Source organism: Eubalaena glacialis, chromosome 14 (assembly GCF_028564815.1).
Source record: "Eubalaena glacialis isolate mEubGla1 chromosome 14, mEubGla1.1.hap2.+ XY, whole genome shotgun sequence".
In the NCBI taxonomy this organism is placed as follows: Eukaryota; Metazoa; Chordata; class Mammalia; order Artiodactyla; family Balaenidae; genus Eubalaena; species Eubalaena glacialis.
In genome coordinates, this window is record NC_083729.1 from 93,891,793 (window position 1) to 93,910,022 (window position 18,230).

Below are 18,230 nucleotides of genomic sequence, written 5' to 3' on the forward strand. Positions count from 1 at the left end.
TTGAGGAAATTATTTCCAGTTTTCATCCTTACCTAAAAAGTTTCTTCTAAGTGCTTTTTGTGCTAGGCAGGATAATGGCCCCAGAGATGTTCATAACCTAATCCCTGGAACCTGTCAATGTGTCACATTTACATGGCAAAAGTAAATTAAGGTTACTAATCAGCTGACCCTCAAGTAGAGATTAATCAGGATGATCTGGGTGGGTCTAGTAATCACGTGAGCACTTCAGCCCAGACAAAAGAGGCAGAAGAGTAGGTGAGACACTCAGCGCATCCTCGCATCCTCGCTGGCTTTGAAGATGAGGAAGAGGGTCATTAACCAAGGAATGCAAGCTGCTTCTAGAAGCTAGGAGTTACCTTCTGCCGACAGCCAGCAAGGAAACGAGGCCCTCCATCCTACAACCACAACCCAAGGGAGCAAAACAGGGATCCTTCCCAGCCTCCAGGGAGGAACTCAGCTCTGCTCACACCTTGATTTTACCTGGTTGAGACTCAGTCAGACTTCTGACCTACAGAATTGTGAGATAATAGATTTGTGTTCTTTAAACCAGTAAGATTGTGGTAATTTGTTATGGCAGGAATGGGAAACAAATACATCTTCGTTTAGAATTTGTCTCTTTTAGCATCTGCATCAACTATTCTGTCTATATCTAACCACGTTTTAGAAGTAGCTGCTAATGAGGAAGGCTTCCAGTATTAAAGTTCTGTATAGAAATATCATTTGTTAGAGCTAGAGGCAATAGGGCAGTCGTAGGATATTAAGGCTAACAATCGATAATTTTAGCAAATGGAATATGGGTCATGTAATATTCTGTTTTTACATCAGGTTAATGGCATAAGAGGAGAATGTTGAGCACATATTTGGCATGGGATTCTTGTCATCATCCTTAAGTGAGGATCGTTATTTATTAACTTATTCTGGGTTTACAGTTTTTGTTGAGCCTAGATCTTTAACTAAAATATTTTTAATATATGGTCTCTGGTATATTAGTAAAGGTAGAATAATGTTAAAACTTATTAATAGCCTTCTTAATAGAATAAGAGAAGGATAAATAGTACCAAACTAATGAATTACTTAACTGAATATACTTGTGGCCAACAGAGAAGCAACTATTCAGATCTTTTTAAGAGTATGTACAATTTGTGATTTTAAAATAATGAAGCCTTTTTTCTGACAGCATGTATTGAAAAACTTTGATGATCCCTATATTTATTTTAAGAATACTAGTATAGCTGTGAAAATACTTCTGCAGAATAATGGCTCTACCAGTTGCCTCTGGGAACTTCTGACATACTTTGTTGTATATTTTATCACAGTCATGACCCATTATCATTTGAAGATCGATTTAATATTTTAAAACACAAAAAGCCATTGGGGACTAAGTATGGTACATTTAAGTAGATGATCAAACTGAGTATGGTATGCCTTAATAAGACTGCTTTTCTTGTGGGACTCAGAAATAGGTAGGTGGAATATTTTCAAAGAAATTGCAAAAGGAGTAATTCAGTACAACCTGGAGTGTAATCCGCAGCTTCAAGTTGTAGTTAAAGCACACACACAAGCCCAGAGAAGACACATCCCTAGAAAAGTTTTGAGAGGTCCCAGAACCACAAGCTGATTGGTGGGCTGGTTGGTGAAGGTCTTCCCCTCCATGAAGCCACTCGTTAAGACTGGGAGGGGTTGTGGTTTTTTCCAGATGCCAAAATTAAAACAAAAAAAAGTCACAAGGCATTCAAGGAAAAAGGGACGTATGGCTCTATCAAAGGAATGAAACAGAGCTCCAGAAACCGACTATAAGGAAACACAGCTCTCTGAACTTCCAGACAAAAAAAACCTTTAAAATTCTCTTAAAGATGTTCTGTGAGCTAAAAGAGAACACAAATAGACGACTAAGCAAAATTAGGAAAATGAAGTGTGAGCAAACTGAAAATATCAAAAAGTAGAAATTATAAGAAGGAACCAAATGAATTTGGGAGCTGAAGAATATAATAATTTGAACTGAAAAAATTCATTAGAGAGGCTCAACAGCAGACTTGATCAGGCAGAAGAAAGAATCAGCAAAGATGAAGACAGGTTATTTGAAGTCATTAAGTCAGAGGAGCAAAAAAAGAGAGAGAGAATGGGGAAAACTGAAGAAAACCTGACGGACTTGCAGAAGCCCAGCAGGTGGACGAAGTGGATCAACATGTACACCGTGGGAGACGCAGAAAGAGAAGAGAGAGGAAGGGGCAGAGATTTGTTTTGAAGATTATTTGAATAAAACATGGCCCAAAACTTCCCAAGTCTGAGGAAATAAATGGATATACAATTCCAGAAGCTTAACAAACTCCAACTAGGATAAACTCCGAAAAACCCACTCTAGGACACATTATAATTAAACTGTTGAAAGTCAAAGACAGACTCTTGTAATCAGCAAGAGAAAAGTGACTTTTCATATTCAAGTGAGCTTTTGTAAAAATACAGCACACCTGGGAGATAACTGTGGGTTTGGTTCCAGACCATTGCAATAAAGCAAGTCAGATGAATTTTTTGGTTTCCCAGTGCATATAAAAGTTATGTTTACACTGTAATGTAGTCTGTTAAGTGTGCAGTAAGTAGCTTTATGTCTAGAAAAAAATTGTACATACCTTTCAAAATGCTTGCAAGTTGTAATCTTTTTGCTGGTGGAGGGTTTGAAATATTGTGAAAATTCCAAAATGTGACACAGAGGAAGTGAACAAATGCTGCTGGAAAAATGGTGCCAATAGACGTGCTCAATGCAGGGTTGTCACAAACCTTCAATTTGTAAAAACTGCAATATCTGCAAAGTGCAATATAGCGAAGCACAATAAAATGAGATATGGCTCTGTCAGCAGATTTCTTAGGAGAAACTTTGCAGGCCTGAAGGCAGTGGGTGGTATATACAAGGTACTGAAAGAAAAAACCCATCAACCAAGAATACAATTATCTGGCAAAATTGTCCTTCAGATATGATGGAGAAATTAAGACTTTTCAGATAAACAAAAGTTCAGGGAGTTCATTAGTAATAGACCTGCCCTGTAAGAAATGCTAAAGGGAGTCCTTCCATTTGAAATGAAAGCACACTAAACAGCCACATGAAGCTATATTATAGAGTTTACAGTAAAGGGAAATACATGGACACATATAGTAACTTGTAAGTTTGGTGCATAAATCCACTTTTAATTCTTGCATGGAGTTTAAAAGACAAAAGTATAAAAAAAACCCTGTAAATCTATGTTAATGGGTTATGCATCATATAAAGATGTAATTTGTCACATCAATAATATAAGTGGGGTGGAGGAGCTGTAGAAAAGTAGTGTTTTGGTATATAACTGAAGTTTAGTTTTTATCACTTTAAAAAATTGTTTTAACTTTACACAAAAGGAAATGAGAAGCAAATGAGAGCATATCACTACAAAAAAATCAGTGAAACAAAGGAAGGAAGGCAGTACAAGAAGAAAGGAACAAAAAGCCATAAGGCAAACAGAACAGGGTTAACAAAACGGCAATAGCAAGTCGTTCCCTACTAGTAATCACTTTAAATGTAAACAGATTAAACTTCCAGGTCAAAAGGCATAAGACTGGCTGAATAGATGGGAAAAACCCAGCATTGAACTATTTGCCGTCTATAAGAGGCTCAGTGTAGATCTAAGGACACACATAGGCTGAAAGTGAAAAGTGTAGAAAAAGATAATCAATGCAAACAGTAACCAAAAGAGAGCAGAGTGGTTCAGACAAAATAGACAAACCTTAAATCAAAAACTTACAAGAGACAAGGACATTTCAGTATGATAAAAGAATCAATTCACCAAGAAAGTATAACAATGATATTTATGCCTAAAACATTAGTGTTCCTGAATATATAAAGCAAACATTGACAGACTTAGAGGGAGAAATAAATAGCAACACATGGGGTTGGTATTAGGAGACTTCAGTACCCCATAATGGATAGAACATCTGACAGAAGATCATAAATGAAGCAGAGGACTTGAATAACATTGTAGACTAGTTAGACCTAACAGACATATACAGAACATTTCACCCAGCAGGGGCAGAATATACGTTTTTCTCAAGGGCACATGGAATATTCTTTGGGATAGACTATACATTAGGCCACAAAACAACTCTTAGCAAATTTAAAAAGACTGACCTTATATATCTTTTCTGATCCCAGTGGGATGAAGCTAGAAATCAGTAGCAGAAGGAAAATGGGAAAATCTACAAATATATGAAAGATAAACCACATACTCTTGAAGAACCAGGAGGTCAAAGAATAAATTAAAAAGGGAAATTAGAAAATGCCTGAGACATGAAAATAAGAACATGTACCAAAACTTAAGGGATGCAGCCAAAGCAATGAATGCTAAGAGGGAAATTTGTTATCTATTGCTTACATTAGAAAGAAGAAAGCAACCTAATATCATACCCCAAGAACTAGAAAAAGAATAAACTAAACCCAGCGTTAGCAGGGGGAAGGAAATAATAAAGATTAAAGGTAAATAAAACAGACCATAGAAAAACAATAGAAAAAAATTAATGAAACTAAGAGTTGGTTCTTTGAAGTTTTTAAAAATGTACAAACCTCTAGCTAAATTAAGGAAAAAAAGAGAGAAGACTCAGAGACACAACTAAAATCAGAAATGAAGGAGGTAGGACTTCCCTGGTGGTCCAGGGTTTAGGACTCTGCACTTCCACTGCAGGGGGCCTGGGTTCGATCCCTAGTTGGGGAACTAAGATCCCGAAATCTGCGCAGCGTGGCCAAAAAAAAAAAGAGAAAGAAATGAAAGAAACATTACAACAGGTGCCACAGAAATGAAAAGGATTATAAGAGAATATTATGAAAAATTGTATGCCAACAAGTTAGATAACCTAGAAGAAAAGGATAAATTCTTAGAAACACACAACCTACCAAGGCTGAATCATGAAGAAATAGAAAATTTCAACAGACTTACAAGTAGTAAGGAGATTGAATCAGTAGTCGAAAAGCTTGCCAACAAACAAAAGCCTGGGACCAAATGGCTTCACTGGAGTATTCTACCAAATGGCTTCACTGGAGTATTCTACCAAACATTTAAAGAAGTTCTCACCCCTGTCGTCCTCAGACTCTTGCAGAAAGTTGAAGAACACTTCCAAACTCATTCTGTATGGCCATCATTACCCTGATACCACAGCCAGACACAGATACAAGAAAATAGAATTGCAGGCCAGTATTTCTCATGAAGATTTATGTAAAAATCCTCAATGAAGCACTATCAAACCAAATTCAACAGCACATTGAAAAGGTTATACATCATGATCAAGTGGGATTTATTCCTGGAATACAAGGATGTTTCAACATATGGAAAAAGTCATTGTAATTCACCACATTAACAGGATGAAGAACAAAAACCACACGTTCAGCGTTTGACAAGATTCAGCTCCTTCTCATGATAAAAACACTCAACAAACCAGGAATAGGGGACGTAGAAATACAGGATAAAGAAATGAATATAGAAGAAATAGAACTAGAAAGAATAAGGGGAAGTAGTATCATTTTAGTATTCATTCTGGCAGTCCCTGTCTTTTAACTGGTATATTTAGAACATTTGACATTAAAGTGATTATTGATACAGTTGGATTAGTATGTACCCTGTGTGTTACTGTTTTCTAGTCATTGTCCTTGTTTCTCTTTGTTTTCCACTCTTTCTGCCTTTTCTGGTTTTAATTTTGTTCACCATTTTTTTCTCCCCTTTTAGCACATCAATTATACTTCTTTTTTTTCCTTTTTTTTAGCAATTGCTCTTGAGTTTGCGATATGTGTTTACAACTAATCCAAGTCCACTATCAAATAACCCTTGACTGTAACTTCAAGGGCAGTGCAGACACCTTGTGACACCTTGTAGCACCCGTGTCGGGGGAGTTGGGTCTGGGAGCCCGGGTACGCCAGAATCTGCAGGTGCTCAGGCTCCTTCTATAAAATGGCCCTGTGTATCTTCAGGTTTCTAATCCTTGGATTCAACCAGCCACAGATGGAAACTTGAACCCATGGATGTGAAACCCACGAATACAGAGGGCCAACTGTATATTCGTTGATAAAAGTCCATGTGTTAAGTGGCCCTGCACAGGTCAAGGGTCAGCTGCATTCCCAATTCCTGCACTTTGTTGTCATTCACGTCACTGAGCCATAAGGTATATAATCACTGAACACCTCATTGCCCTTATTATTTTGAACAAACTGTTGTCTGTTAGATCAGTTAAGACTAAGAAAAATAAAAGATTTGATTTTACTTTCATTTATTTCTTCTCTAATGCTCTTTATGTAAATCCCAGTTTCTGACCTGTATCGTTTTACTTTGCTCTGAAGAACTTGTTTCAACATTCTTTTTTTTTTTTTTTTTTTTTTGATTTTGTGTGTGTGTGTATATTTTTTGGTGGCGCTGTACGGCTTGCGGGATCTTAGTTCCCCAACCAGGGGTTGAACCCGGGCCACGGCAGTGGGAGCCTGGAATCCTAACCCATAGGCCACCAGGAAACTTCTCAACATTCTTGAATGGTGGGTTTAATGGTGAGAAATTCCCTGAATTATCGTTTGGTGAAAAAGTCTTTATTTCTCCTTTTGAAGGATGACTTTACTGAATACAGAATTCTGTGTTGGTGGTTTTTCTCTCATCACTTGGAATGTCTCACTCCCTTCTCTTCCTCATGTGGTTTCTGAGGAGTCGTCCAGTGTAATGCTTATTCTTGCACCTCTGTATGATCTGGTATTTTCCCAAGATTTTTCTTTCTCTTTGATTTTCTGAAATTTGAATGTGATATTCCTAGGTGTAGGGTTTTTTGGCTTGTATCCTGCTTGGTTAAACACTTTCCTTTGTTAGGGAGAATAGAGTGCTCTGCCTACTCAAAATGCCTACTTTCCATCCTTTGCTCACCTGGCAGTGCCTTGATAAAAGCAGATATTGAGACCAAAACAGAAGACAGACAGACCTTCACTATAGAGAAAATTCTAACTAATTAAAAAGTGAAGTTTGAGTCAAAACATTTTTTTAAACTTTTGTGCTTCAAAGTATACTATCGTGAGAGTCAAAGGCAACCCAGTGAATGGAAAAAATATTTTTCAAATCAGGTCTGATAAGGGACTTCCATCTCGAGTATTTAAACAAAAAGACCTTACAACTTAGTAATTAAAGACAGCCTAATTGAAAATGCTCAGTGCATCTGAATAGACGGTTCTCTAACACTCACCCAAATGGTCGATAAGCACGTCAAACGATGCTCAGCAACGTTAGTAATTTGGGGAATGCAAATCAGAGTCACTTTGTTTTGTCACTTCATACCCCCTGGGATGGCTAAAATCAAAAAGCCAGATAATCTTAAGCATTGACCAAGATGTGAAGAAATCGGAACTCTCATGCGCTGCTGGTGAAAATGTAGAAAGGTGTAGTAGGAACTTTGGAAAATAGCCTGGCAGTTCCTGAGAAGATTAAACGTGGATTTACCAAACGAGTCAGCAGTTCCACTCTGAGGTGTGTACTCAAGAGAAATGCAGGCGTGTGTGCACATAGATTCATATGTGAATGTTCATGGCAACATGACACACGATAGCCAACACGTGGAGACAACCCAGATGCCCATCAGCTGACAGATGGCTCAATAAAATGGTGTATGTAGACTGTGGAATATTATTTGGTGGTAAAAGGGGATGCTGTATCCATGCATACTACAACATGAGTGAATTTTGAAAATACTATAAGTGAAAGAAGTCACAAAAGACCACATATTGTGTGATTCCATTTATAGGAAAATCCTGGAACCGTGTAAATCAGTGTAGAGAAAGTAGCCGAGTGGTTGTGAGGACTAGATGCTGAGGTGCCTGCTAATGGTTAGGGTCTTGGGGGGGAGGGTGATGGAAATGTTCTCAAACGGATTCTCACGATGGTTTCACAACTCGCTGAATATACTAAAAATCACTGAATTGTACACTTTACATGGGTGACTCGTATGGTGTGTGAATTATATCTCACTAAAACGATTACCAGAAAATTCACCACCACCACCGTGAAAGACAGGAAAGACACCAGGCCGACAGGAGGTGCTCTTGGTCTTGGCGTTCCCTGGGTCCTTAGGCCTGGGACATTCGGCTTCCTCCCCGCTCCCCTCGCCTCCCCTCCCCAGCTTCATGCTGGTAACGTAGTGAACTTACTGAATATCTCACACTTGTAGTTTTCCTGCGTGCTTCCTTGTGTTATGTACCTTGTTTGTGACAGAAGCACTTTATACGTAGTTCTGTGTACCTTATCTTGTATGCCTGTGTGTGGTCCCAGCTGAAAGATTTCTCTCTGCAACGAAACACTTTCCTTCCTTACCAGTTTTAAATACTGTAATTTAAGGGTGGGGGGATTAAGAATACAAAATGTTCCTGTGATTATGACCTTAACAGAGTAGGTGGTTATCAAATTCTGTTCATCCACAAAAGTACTCAGTTTTGGGTGTCTGTAAGTTTTCAGTTTTGCTTGAAATTTCATTCTAGAAAATAACTAAGACTAGGAGGAAATTAATGAAGAGCTTTCAGGAGAAAATAGCGTCAGGTTTATGCTTTGAAAGGGTCGTGTCTGCTGTGACGCAGCAAGAGGGTCGAAGAGATGCAAGAGCAGGTCTGGAGGACAGTTAGGAAACGCAGGTGGTTCAGGGGAAGGACAGTGTGGCTGTGAGCTGGAAATGGGCCGTCTAGAGAATGTTTAGGGGGGAAGATGGACGAGACTTGGTGATGGATCCCGTACAAAAGGTGGGCTCGCAGGGTTGGCGCCCAGGCTCCTGACTTTGCACCGGGATGAACGCTGGTCGCGTTCACTGCGAGTAGGAAATACTACACGAGATCTGGGTTCGAGCCTCCACTGTTGGTGAGTTAGTTTTAGACGAGTTGAGTTGCAGACACCGGAGTGCGTGTGCGTGTGTGGGTGTGGGTGTAGGTGTGGCTCCGGGGGCTGGGGCTCTGCGGAGAGGCCAGAGCTGGCGTGTGGATGTGGGAGTTGTGAGTCCGGACTGGCTAGCGCCGAGTCGAGGAACTCCGGTATTTAATGGTTAGGTGAATGAGGACCAACCAGCAGGAGAGAATGGTAGTGGCCCAAGAAGTAGAGGAGAGCTGGGTGTCGCGGGAGAAGTTGGTGACAGAGAAGTCAGGGCGGCTGTTTCCAGAGGAGAGCGTAGGTCATATATGTCCTTCCAGACTCAGAGGTTTATCTTTATACCTTATTTATCACATCTGGGGTCCAATTGCATATGGTTTTATATCCTAGCTTTTATTATTTTTACTTAATTTTTATCATTAATATTTTTCTGTTCATAATCTTTAGTCTACTGAGTAGCTAGCTATCTACTTGACCTAGCCTTTGCTAGGCAATTAAGTTACTTCCATGTTTTAGAAACAATGTAATAATAAATGTCTTTGTGCATGTGCTTTTGAAAGGGTTTATTTTAGGTGATTTTCTTAGGCTAGTATAACAGAAGTGGGATTATTTTATCAAAGGTTTAGAGTGTATCACTATGGTCTTAATCTTTCAGCAAAATGACATACTGTTGAAGTAGCATTCATAAATACCTTTTTAAAAAATTTGCATTATCTTTATAAGTTGACATTAATTAAGATATTTATGAAAGACAGACATATTAAAGAGGAAAGTAAATATCACTCCAGTTACTGAAATCTCACTGTTAGTATTTTTTAAAAACATCTTATCTCTTTTTCAATATAAATTCATACAGACATATTTTATGTAAGTGGAATCTTATTACACTTTTTGTAACCTGCTTTTATAACCTCAGGATATGCCATGGCAATAAATATAGATGCCATTATCATTTTTAATGGTTATATATGCACCATAAGTTTATTTAACCATTTAAGATTCAGAGTGTGTTTTTATAGGTTAATCTTAAAATCCTAGATGTGCCATTGCTAGGTCAAGGGACTACGTATGTAATGTTTCAAATACATACTTCCTTATTGTATTACATATGGTTTTAAAGTGAAGATTTTTTGTTAGAGAACTCTTTTTTTTCTTTTGGAAAAAGATAATTTTTGGAAAATTGTGATAATTGATTTCAGACATCTAAAAATAGTGTGTGTTTGTATTTTCCATCATTTTATCTTTAGCTTTTGCCTGTGATGACAGAGCAGCTACAGTGGATGCCTTTTGTGAATGCCAAGCTTCATGAGCCTTTTGTAAAGTTTATATATTGGTCTCTAAGGCAGCTCGATGCTGGAACACAGGTAATTGGTGAATGGGAGTCTATCTGCAAGTAAAACCCTGTTGCTCTTGATCTTACTCTTTCACAACTTTCCCCACATGTCCTGTTCTGTTTCGGGACTTTTCCTCGCCTCCCTTGCTTTCTTTGTTCACCACTTTCTCTTCTTTCCCCTTTTACTGTCCTATTTCTCAATGCTGTAGATCGGATTCAGGGTGTAACATTGTTTTTGAGTTTCAGAATTGTGTAATAAGGAGTTTCACTGTGTTAGGTTATTGTTGAAACCAGCTGCCCCCCCCGCCTCATTATTTATTTTATAGTTTTTCATATTGTTCTGAAGGTAACAGAAATTGGTTTTTTGTGTTTATGCCAGTAAACACACACTAGCTAAATGGAACAGTGATGATTAGGATAACCTAATCAAAGAGGGAAAATTATTCCAGCATCTTATAAAATGAAGGGTAGGTGTTACCAGCTCATGTAAGGGTTATTTAATCCAAATATGACGTGCGTATATAACCAGTTGTGCTATGAGTTGTAGTAGGTTTGTAAAATGTTACTTCCCCAGTTAGTATTGATAAATGCTGTTACAGCTTTCATTTGGTTAAACATGGAGAAAAACAAATTAGTGCTCGCGTAGCTTACTCTTGGTCCTGTGGAGCTCAGGAAGCGCACGGCTCAACTGCTAAGTGCAGGGCTGGTGGTTAAGTAGTGGGGTGGTTGAGGTTTAGGGAAAATGTCTTTCCTGAGGATATCCTAAATATTTTGCCTTCATGGCGCACACGAGCGAGTACGTGAGCATGTGTGTGTGCGTACACGTGCACGCACATACACACAGTTGACCTTAACTGTGTGTCTCACCAAAGCTATATAAATTATCTGGTCTGTTAATGTCACTGTTGACTTTGCTGTTCGTGTGATGGTTTCTGAGAAAGGTTGGCCGAATGCTTGCTTTCAGCGGCAAAAGGCTAGACTCACAGAATTGAGTGAAACTTTGTTTTATCTTCCCTCCAGAAGAGTCTTCTCATTTTTCTTCAGATAATTTGTACCCTGTTCTTGTCTTCAGATCTCCACTCAGCACCACTCTGTGTGCACTGCCAGCACGCACCCACTTTCTAGTGAAAAGTAGCCACTCTCCATTCTTGCCACTCTCCCATTCGTTTGCTCAGCATTTACTGATGGGTTTTTAACATTTTAGTTTTAACAATTGTCTAATTGCAAGTACTTTTTTTAAAATTAAGCTTTTTATTTTGAGATAGTTGTAGATTCACTTGTAGTCATAAGAAATAATAGAGCGATCACTTGTTTCCATTCCCCCAAAGGTGACATACTCCAAAACTAGTGCAGTGCCACAACCATGATACCGACATGGCTGTAGTCAAGGTAACGGAACAGTTTCATCACCATGAAGGTTTCTTATGTTACTTTTTTAATATATAGACTTTATTTTTTAGAGCGAATGTAGGTTCACAGCGAAATGGAGCACAGAGAGTTCCCGTAAACCCCTGCCCCACACGTGCACAGCCTCCCCACTACCAGCGTCCCACCAGATGGGACCTTTGTCACAGTCGATGGACCTGCACGTGCACGTCATCATCACCCACAGTGTGAGGTTCACATCAGGGTCACTCTCGGTGTTGTACGTTCTGTGGGTTTTGACAGGTGTATAAGGGCATGTAACCGTCATTGTAGTATCATACAGAATAATTAGATACAAAAAATCGTTTGCCCTAAAAATCCTCTGTGTTGTGCCTATTCTTGCCCTCCCCCAACCCCTGACTCCTGGAAACCACCGGTCCATTTACTGTCTGCAGAGTTTTGCCTTTTCCAGAATGTCATAGAGCTGGAATCATACAGTATGTACCCTTTTCACATTGGCTTCTTTCACCTAGTCATATGTATTTAAGGTTCCTCCCTGTCTTTTCATGGTTTGATAACCCTTTTCTTTTTAGCCCTGAATAATATTCCATCGCCTGGATAGACCACAGTTTGTCTATCCATCACCTACTGACAGATATGTTGGTTGCTTCCAAGTTTTGGCAATTATGAATAAAGTTGCTATCACATCCATGTGCAGGTTTTTGTGTGGATATAAGTTTTCACCTCCTTTGGGTAAATATCAAGGAGCATGATTATTGGATAGTATGGTAAGAATGTGCTTTTTTTTTTTTTTTTTTTTTTTTAAGAAACTACAAACTGTCCTCCAAAGTGGCTGTGCCATTCTGCGTTCTCACCAGCAGTGATGAGGGTTCCTGTTGCTCCACATCTCGCCAGCATTCAGTGTTGTTTGTGTTGTGGGTTTGGGCCCTTCTAATAGTGTGTAGCAGTATCTCACGGTGGTTTTAATTTGCGTCTCCCTGATGACGTATGATGTGGAGCGTCTTCTGTTTGCCTGACGTCTGTATGTCTTCTTTGGTGAGGTGTCCAGGTCCTTTGTGCACTTTTTAATTGGGTTGTGTGTTCTCTTATTGCTGAGTTTTTAGAATTCTTTGTATATTTGGATAACAGTCTTGTATCAGATGTGTCTTTTGCAGGTATTTTCTCCTAGGGTATACCTCCTAGCCTAGGTGTTTCTCTGTGGCTTGTCTTCGCATTCTCTTGACAGTGCCTTTCACAGAGCAAGAGTTTTTAACTTTAATGAAGTCCAGCTTATCAATTATTTTTCACAGATCGTGCCCTTTGGTGGTGTATCTAAAAAGTGATCACTGTACCCAAGGTGTTGTTATACCCTCTTGGAGAATTGACCCATTCATCACTATGTGGTGCCCCTCCTTTCCCTGGTAACTTTCCCTGCTCTGAAGCCTGTTTTGTCTGAAATTAAGATTTCAAAGCTGTTCCAGCTTTCTTGTGATTACTGTCAGCATGGTATATCTTTCTTTGTCCATTTATTGAATACTTTTAATCTGTATGTGTCTTTAGATTTAAAGTGGGTTTCTTGTAGACAGTGTATAGGGGTCTTCTATTACAGTCTCTTGTAATTGGTGTGTTTTGACTGTTGTTATTTAGAGTGATTATTGATACTGTTTGGTTAATATTTACCCTAGTTGTCAGTTTTCTATTTGTTGACATTGTTCTTTGTTTTGTTCTTCTACTCTTTTCCTTTCTTTTGTGGCTTTAACTGGACATATGATAGTCTACTCTCCATCCTTTCTTAGCATGTCAATTGTACTACTTTTTTAACTTTTTTTAGTGGTTGAGTACCTTATTAGAACAAAATATTCCTAATTCTTTTCTTCTGTGTTTTATTCCTTTGTATCATTGCTGTCATTCATTACCCCTATACATAAGCACACACACGTGTGTATATATGTTATACACACATGCACATATAAACACACATGCATACATAATCGAATACATTGTTGCTATTATTTTCAGCAAACTGTTATCTGTTAGACCAATTAAGAATAAGAAAAATAAGTGTTTTTATTTTACTTGCACTTCTTCCTTCCCTAATGCTCTTACTTTGTGTACATCCAAGTTTCCCAAGATATATAATTTCCTTCTCTCTTGCAAGACGGGTCTACTGGTAACAGATTCCTTCACTTTTTGTTGACCTGAGAAAATCTTTATTTCCACTTCATTTCTGGTGGACAATTGTGCAGTGTCTAGAGTTCCAAGCTGGCGGGTTTTCCCCTCAACACTTCAAATATTTCCTTCTGCTCTCTTTGTACGTATGTGTTTTTTTTTTTTTTTAAGTTAATAGCTACTCTATTTATTTATTTATTTATTTTTGGCTGTGTTGGGTCTTCGTTTCTGTGCGAGGGCTTTCTCCAGTTGCGGCGAGTGGGCGCCACTCTTCATCGCGGTGCGCGGGCCTCTCACCATCGCGGCCTCTCTTGTTGCGGAGCACAGGCTCCAGACGCGCAGGCTCAGTAGTTGTGGCTCACGGGCCCAGTTGCTCCGTGGCATGTGGGATCTTCCCAGACCAGGGCTCGAACCCGCGTCCCCTGCATTGGCAGGCAGATTCTCAACCACTGCGCCACCAGGGAAGCCCTATGTGGGTTTTGAAGAGAACCTGGATGTAATTCTTATCTTTGCTCTGCTATAGGTGAGCTGTTTTTTCCTCTGGCTTCTATTAGGATTCTTTTCGTTAGCTTTTCTTTTCTTTCTTTTTTCCAGCTGTGCGACATGTGGGATCTTACTTCCCCCACCAGGGATTGAACCTGTGCCCCCTGTGGTGGAAGTGCAGAGTCTTAACCACTGCACCATCAGGGAAGTCCCTAGCTTTTATTTTCTGTAGTTTATGATACACTTTGGTGTAGTGTTTTGTTTTCTTTTTTCTTTTGGTACTTATCCGACTTGGTGTTCTCTGAGCTTCCTGTTCTGTGTTTTTGTTTCTGACATTAATTTGAGGGAGATTCTCAGTCATTATTGCTTCACGTATTTCTTCTGTTTGTTTTTCTCTTTTCCTTCTGGTATTCCCATTACCCATATGTCACACCTTTTGTAGTTGTCCCATAAGTTTTGTATATTCTGTTCCATTTTTTCAGTGTTTTTTTTTTTTTCTCTTTGCTTTTTTTTTTTTTTTTTTTGGCAGGGGTGGCTGGTGGCTTTTTTTTTTTTTTTTTTTTGGCAGGTGGTCTTCATTGCTGTGTGCGGGCTTTCTCTAATTGCAGCGAGCGGTGTCTACTCTTCGTTGCGGTGTGAGTGCTTCTCATTGCCATGGCTTCTCTCATTGCGGAGCACAGGCTCTGGGCGCGTGGGCTTCTGTAGTTGTGGCACACGGGCTCAGTAGTTGTGGCTCGCGGGCTCTAGAGCGCAGGCTCAGTAGTCGTGGCGCACGGGCTTAGTTGCTCTGTGGCACGTGGGATCTTGCTGGACCAGGGCTCGAACCTGTGTCACCTGCATTGGCAGGCGGATTCTTAACCACTGCGCCACCAGGGAAGTCCCTCTCTTTGCTTTTTAGTTTCTGAAGTTTCTGTAGAAGGTATCATCAAGCTCAGAGGTTGTTTCTGGAGCCACGTAGATTCCACTAATGAGCCCAGCAAAGCTGTTCTCCATTCGCAGTGGTTTTCATCTCTAGTGTTCCTTTTGGTTCTTTCTCAGAATTTCATCTCTCTGCCTATTTTATCCATCTATTCTTTTTTTCTTTTCTTTTTTTTTTTTTTAAAGAAACTGCAACCTATTTTATTTATTTATTTATTTTTGGCTGTGTTGGGTCCTCGTTTCTGTGCGAGGGCTTCCCCCAGCTGCGGCGAGCGGGGGCCACTCTTCATCGCGGTGCGCGGGCCTCTCACTATCGCGGCCTCTCTTGTTGCGGAGCACAGGCTCCAGACGCGCGAGCTCAGTAGTTGTGGCTCACAGGCCCAGTTGCTCCGCGGCATGTGGGATCCTCCCAGACCAGGGCTCGAACCCGTGTCCCCTGCATTGGCAGGCAGATCCTCAACCACTGCGCTACCAGGGAAGCCCCCCATCTATTCTTTTATGTTGTCTCCTTTCTCTATTAGAGCTCTTGGCATGTTAATCATAGTTGTTTTAAATTCCCAGTCTGATTATTCCAACATTCCTACTGTATTTGGGTCTGATTCTGTTGCTTGCTCTGGCTTTTCAAACTGTGTTTTGCCTTTTGGTGTGCCTTGTCATTCTTTCTTGCTACCTGGACATGCCGTACTGTGCACCGGAGCTGCTGCAAACAGGCCTTTAGTGCTGTGGTGGCAGGTGTGTGGAGGGGAGTGCTCTGTGGCTGTGTGATCAAGTCTCAGTCTTCCAGGGCGCGCGTGTCCCTGGCCTGTGAATTTCACAGGTGCCTCTCGGGTCTTCTGCCCCTGAGGTGGGGCAGGAGCGTAGAGTTCACTGGAGTTGGGTGTCATTTCCCTTCCCCTAGTCTGATTAGACTCCGATAAAACTCCAGTAGGTTAGGCTCTGGTAAAGTAGGTTTTCTTGAGGACAAATCTAACACTGGACAGTGTTACCATTTTTGCTTCAGCTGTCACACACGACTTCAAGATGAGCAGGGAAGTCTGTCTGCTCACCCGTGTTTGAGCCCACCGTGCTCTTCCTTGCCGATGTTCCGAGGCTCCTTCTTCCATCTCTCCTGTTTGGATAACTTCCCTTAGGCAGTCTGGTGACAAGCTGTCTTGCTTTTCTTTTTTTTTTTCTTTAATTTAATTTTTATTTTATGTTGGAGTATAGTTGATTAACAGTGTTGTGTTATTGTCACATCTACAGCATAGTGATTCAGTTCTACATATACATGTATCTATTCCTTTTAAAATTCTTTTCCCATTTAGGTTATTACAGAATATTGAGCAGAGTTCCCTATGCTATACAGTAGGTCCTTATTGTTTATTTATTTTATATGTAGTAGTAGGTATATGCTAATCCCAAACTCCCAATTTATTGCCCCAACCTTTCCCCTTTGGTAACCATAAGTTTGTTTTCTAAGTCAGTGAGTCTGTTTCTGTTTTGTAAATAAGTTCATTTGTATCATTTTTTTTTTCTTTTTAGATTCCACATATAAGCAATATCATATATTTGTTTTTCTTTGTCTGACTTAACTTCACTTAGTGTGATAATCTCCAGGTCCACCCGTGTTGCTACAAATGGCATTATTTCATCCCTTTTTATGGCTGAGCAGTATTCCACTGTATATATATATATACCACATCTTCTTTATCCATTCTTCTGTCAGTGGACATTTAGGTTGTTTCCATGTCCTGGCTATTGTAAATAGTGCTGCAGTGAACACTGGGGCGCATGTGTCTTTTTGAATTGTGGTTTTCTCGGGATATATGCCCAGTAGTGGGATTGTTGGGTCATATGGTAGCTCTATTTTTAGTTTTTTAAGGAACCTCCATACTGTTCTCCATAGTGACTGTACCAATTTACATTCCCACCAACAGTGTAAGAGGGTTCCCTTTTCTCCACACCCTCTCCAGCATTTATTGTTTGTAGATTTTTTGATGATGGCCATTCTGACCGGTGTGACATGATACTTCATTGTAGTTTTGATTTGCATTTCTCCAATAATTAGTGATGTTGACCATCTTTTCATGTGCCTTTTGGCCATCTGTCTGTCTTCCTTGGTGAAATGTCTATTTAGATCTTCTGTCCATTTTTTGATTGGGTTGTTTGTTTTTTTGCTATTGAGTTGCTGAGCTGTTTGTATATTTTGGAGGTTAATGTCTTGTCGGTTGCTTCGTTTGCAAATATTTTCTCACATTCTGAGGGTTGTCTTTTCATCTTGTTTACGGTTTCCTTTGCTGTGCAGAAGCTTTTCCTTCATCTTAGAATGCTCTGATTTCCCCATCATTTATTTCTAAAGCATATTTTCACTGGATATCAGATTTGGGGATGACATTTCTTTTCTTGCAGCATTTGAAAAATGTGCCAATTCCTTTTAGTCAGTTTCTGTGGTTTCTGTTAATAAGTCTGCTGCCATTTGAATTGCTTTCCCATATATGTTCATTTCTCTGACACCGCTTTCAGTTTTGTTCTCTTTCTTCAGTTTTGTTCTCTTTCTTCAGTTTTCATGAGTTTGGCTGTGCTGTGTCTCATTGATCTCTGGGTCTGTCCTCTTTGGGGCTTGCTCAGCTCCCTCAACCTCTGTAGATGGTTTTCTGCTGAATCTGCCGAGTTTCCAGCCGCCGTCCTTCAGCTGTTCCTTTGGCCCCGCTTGGCTTTCTGCTGCTTTCAGGGTTCTGATTGTCGTCGCTGTCACAGCTTTTGTGACAGTCCCTCAGTTTCTTGAGTCTCTATTTTTTTCCCTCAGTTTTTTTTTCTTCTTTCTGTTCAGATTGGGCAGTTTCTGTTATTGTATTGTCCACTTAACTGATTCTTCCCTCTGTTCTCTCTGTTCTGCTGTTCAGGCTGTTCAATGAGTGTTTTGTTTTGGTTGTTGTGTTTTCAGTTATGAAATTTCTATTTGGTTCTTCTTTACGTTTTCTTTGGTACGACTTTCTTTTTCTTTGATGAGATTTTCTGTTTTTTTCTTCATTTGTTTCAAAAATGTCTGTAATTTCTCATTTCGTCACAGCTCCTCTAGCGTGTTTGTCATGTTGGTGTCG

At 39.8% G+C, this 18,230-nt stretch overlaps 1 protein-coding gene across 7 annotated transcripts in view; it reads left to right on the forward strand.

The window, feature by feature from the left end:
• CCDC138 (coiled-coil domain containing 138) overlaps positions 1 to 18,230 on the forward strand; it is a 58,193-nt gene that overhangs the window by 20,420 nt on the left and 19,543 nt on the right. For 5 of the 7 annotated variants that reach the window (XM_061210594.1, XM_061210599.1, XM_061210595.1 and 2 more), the window contains exon 11: positions 10,130 to 10,246. The exons of the other annotated variants lie outside the window; for them this stretch is intronic. In XM_061210594.1, coding sequence (XP_061066577.1) covers positions 10,130 to 10,246 — 117 coding nt within the window. The remainder of the gene's footprint in view (positions 1 to 10,129; positions 10,247 to 18,230) is intronic. 7 annotated transcript variants of the gene reach the window in all.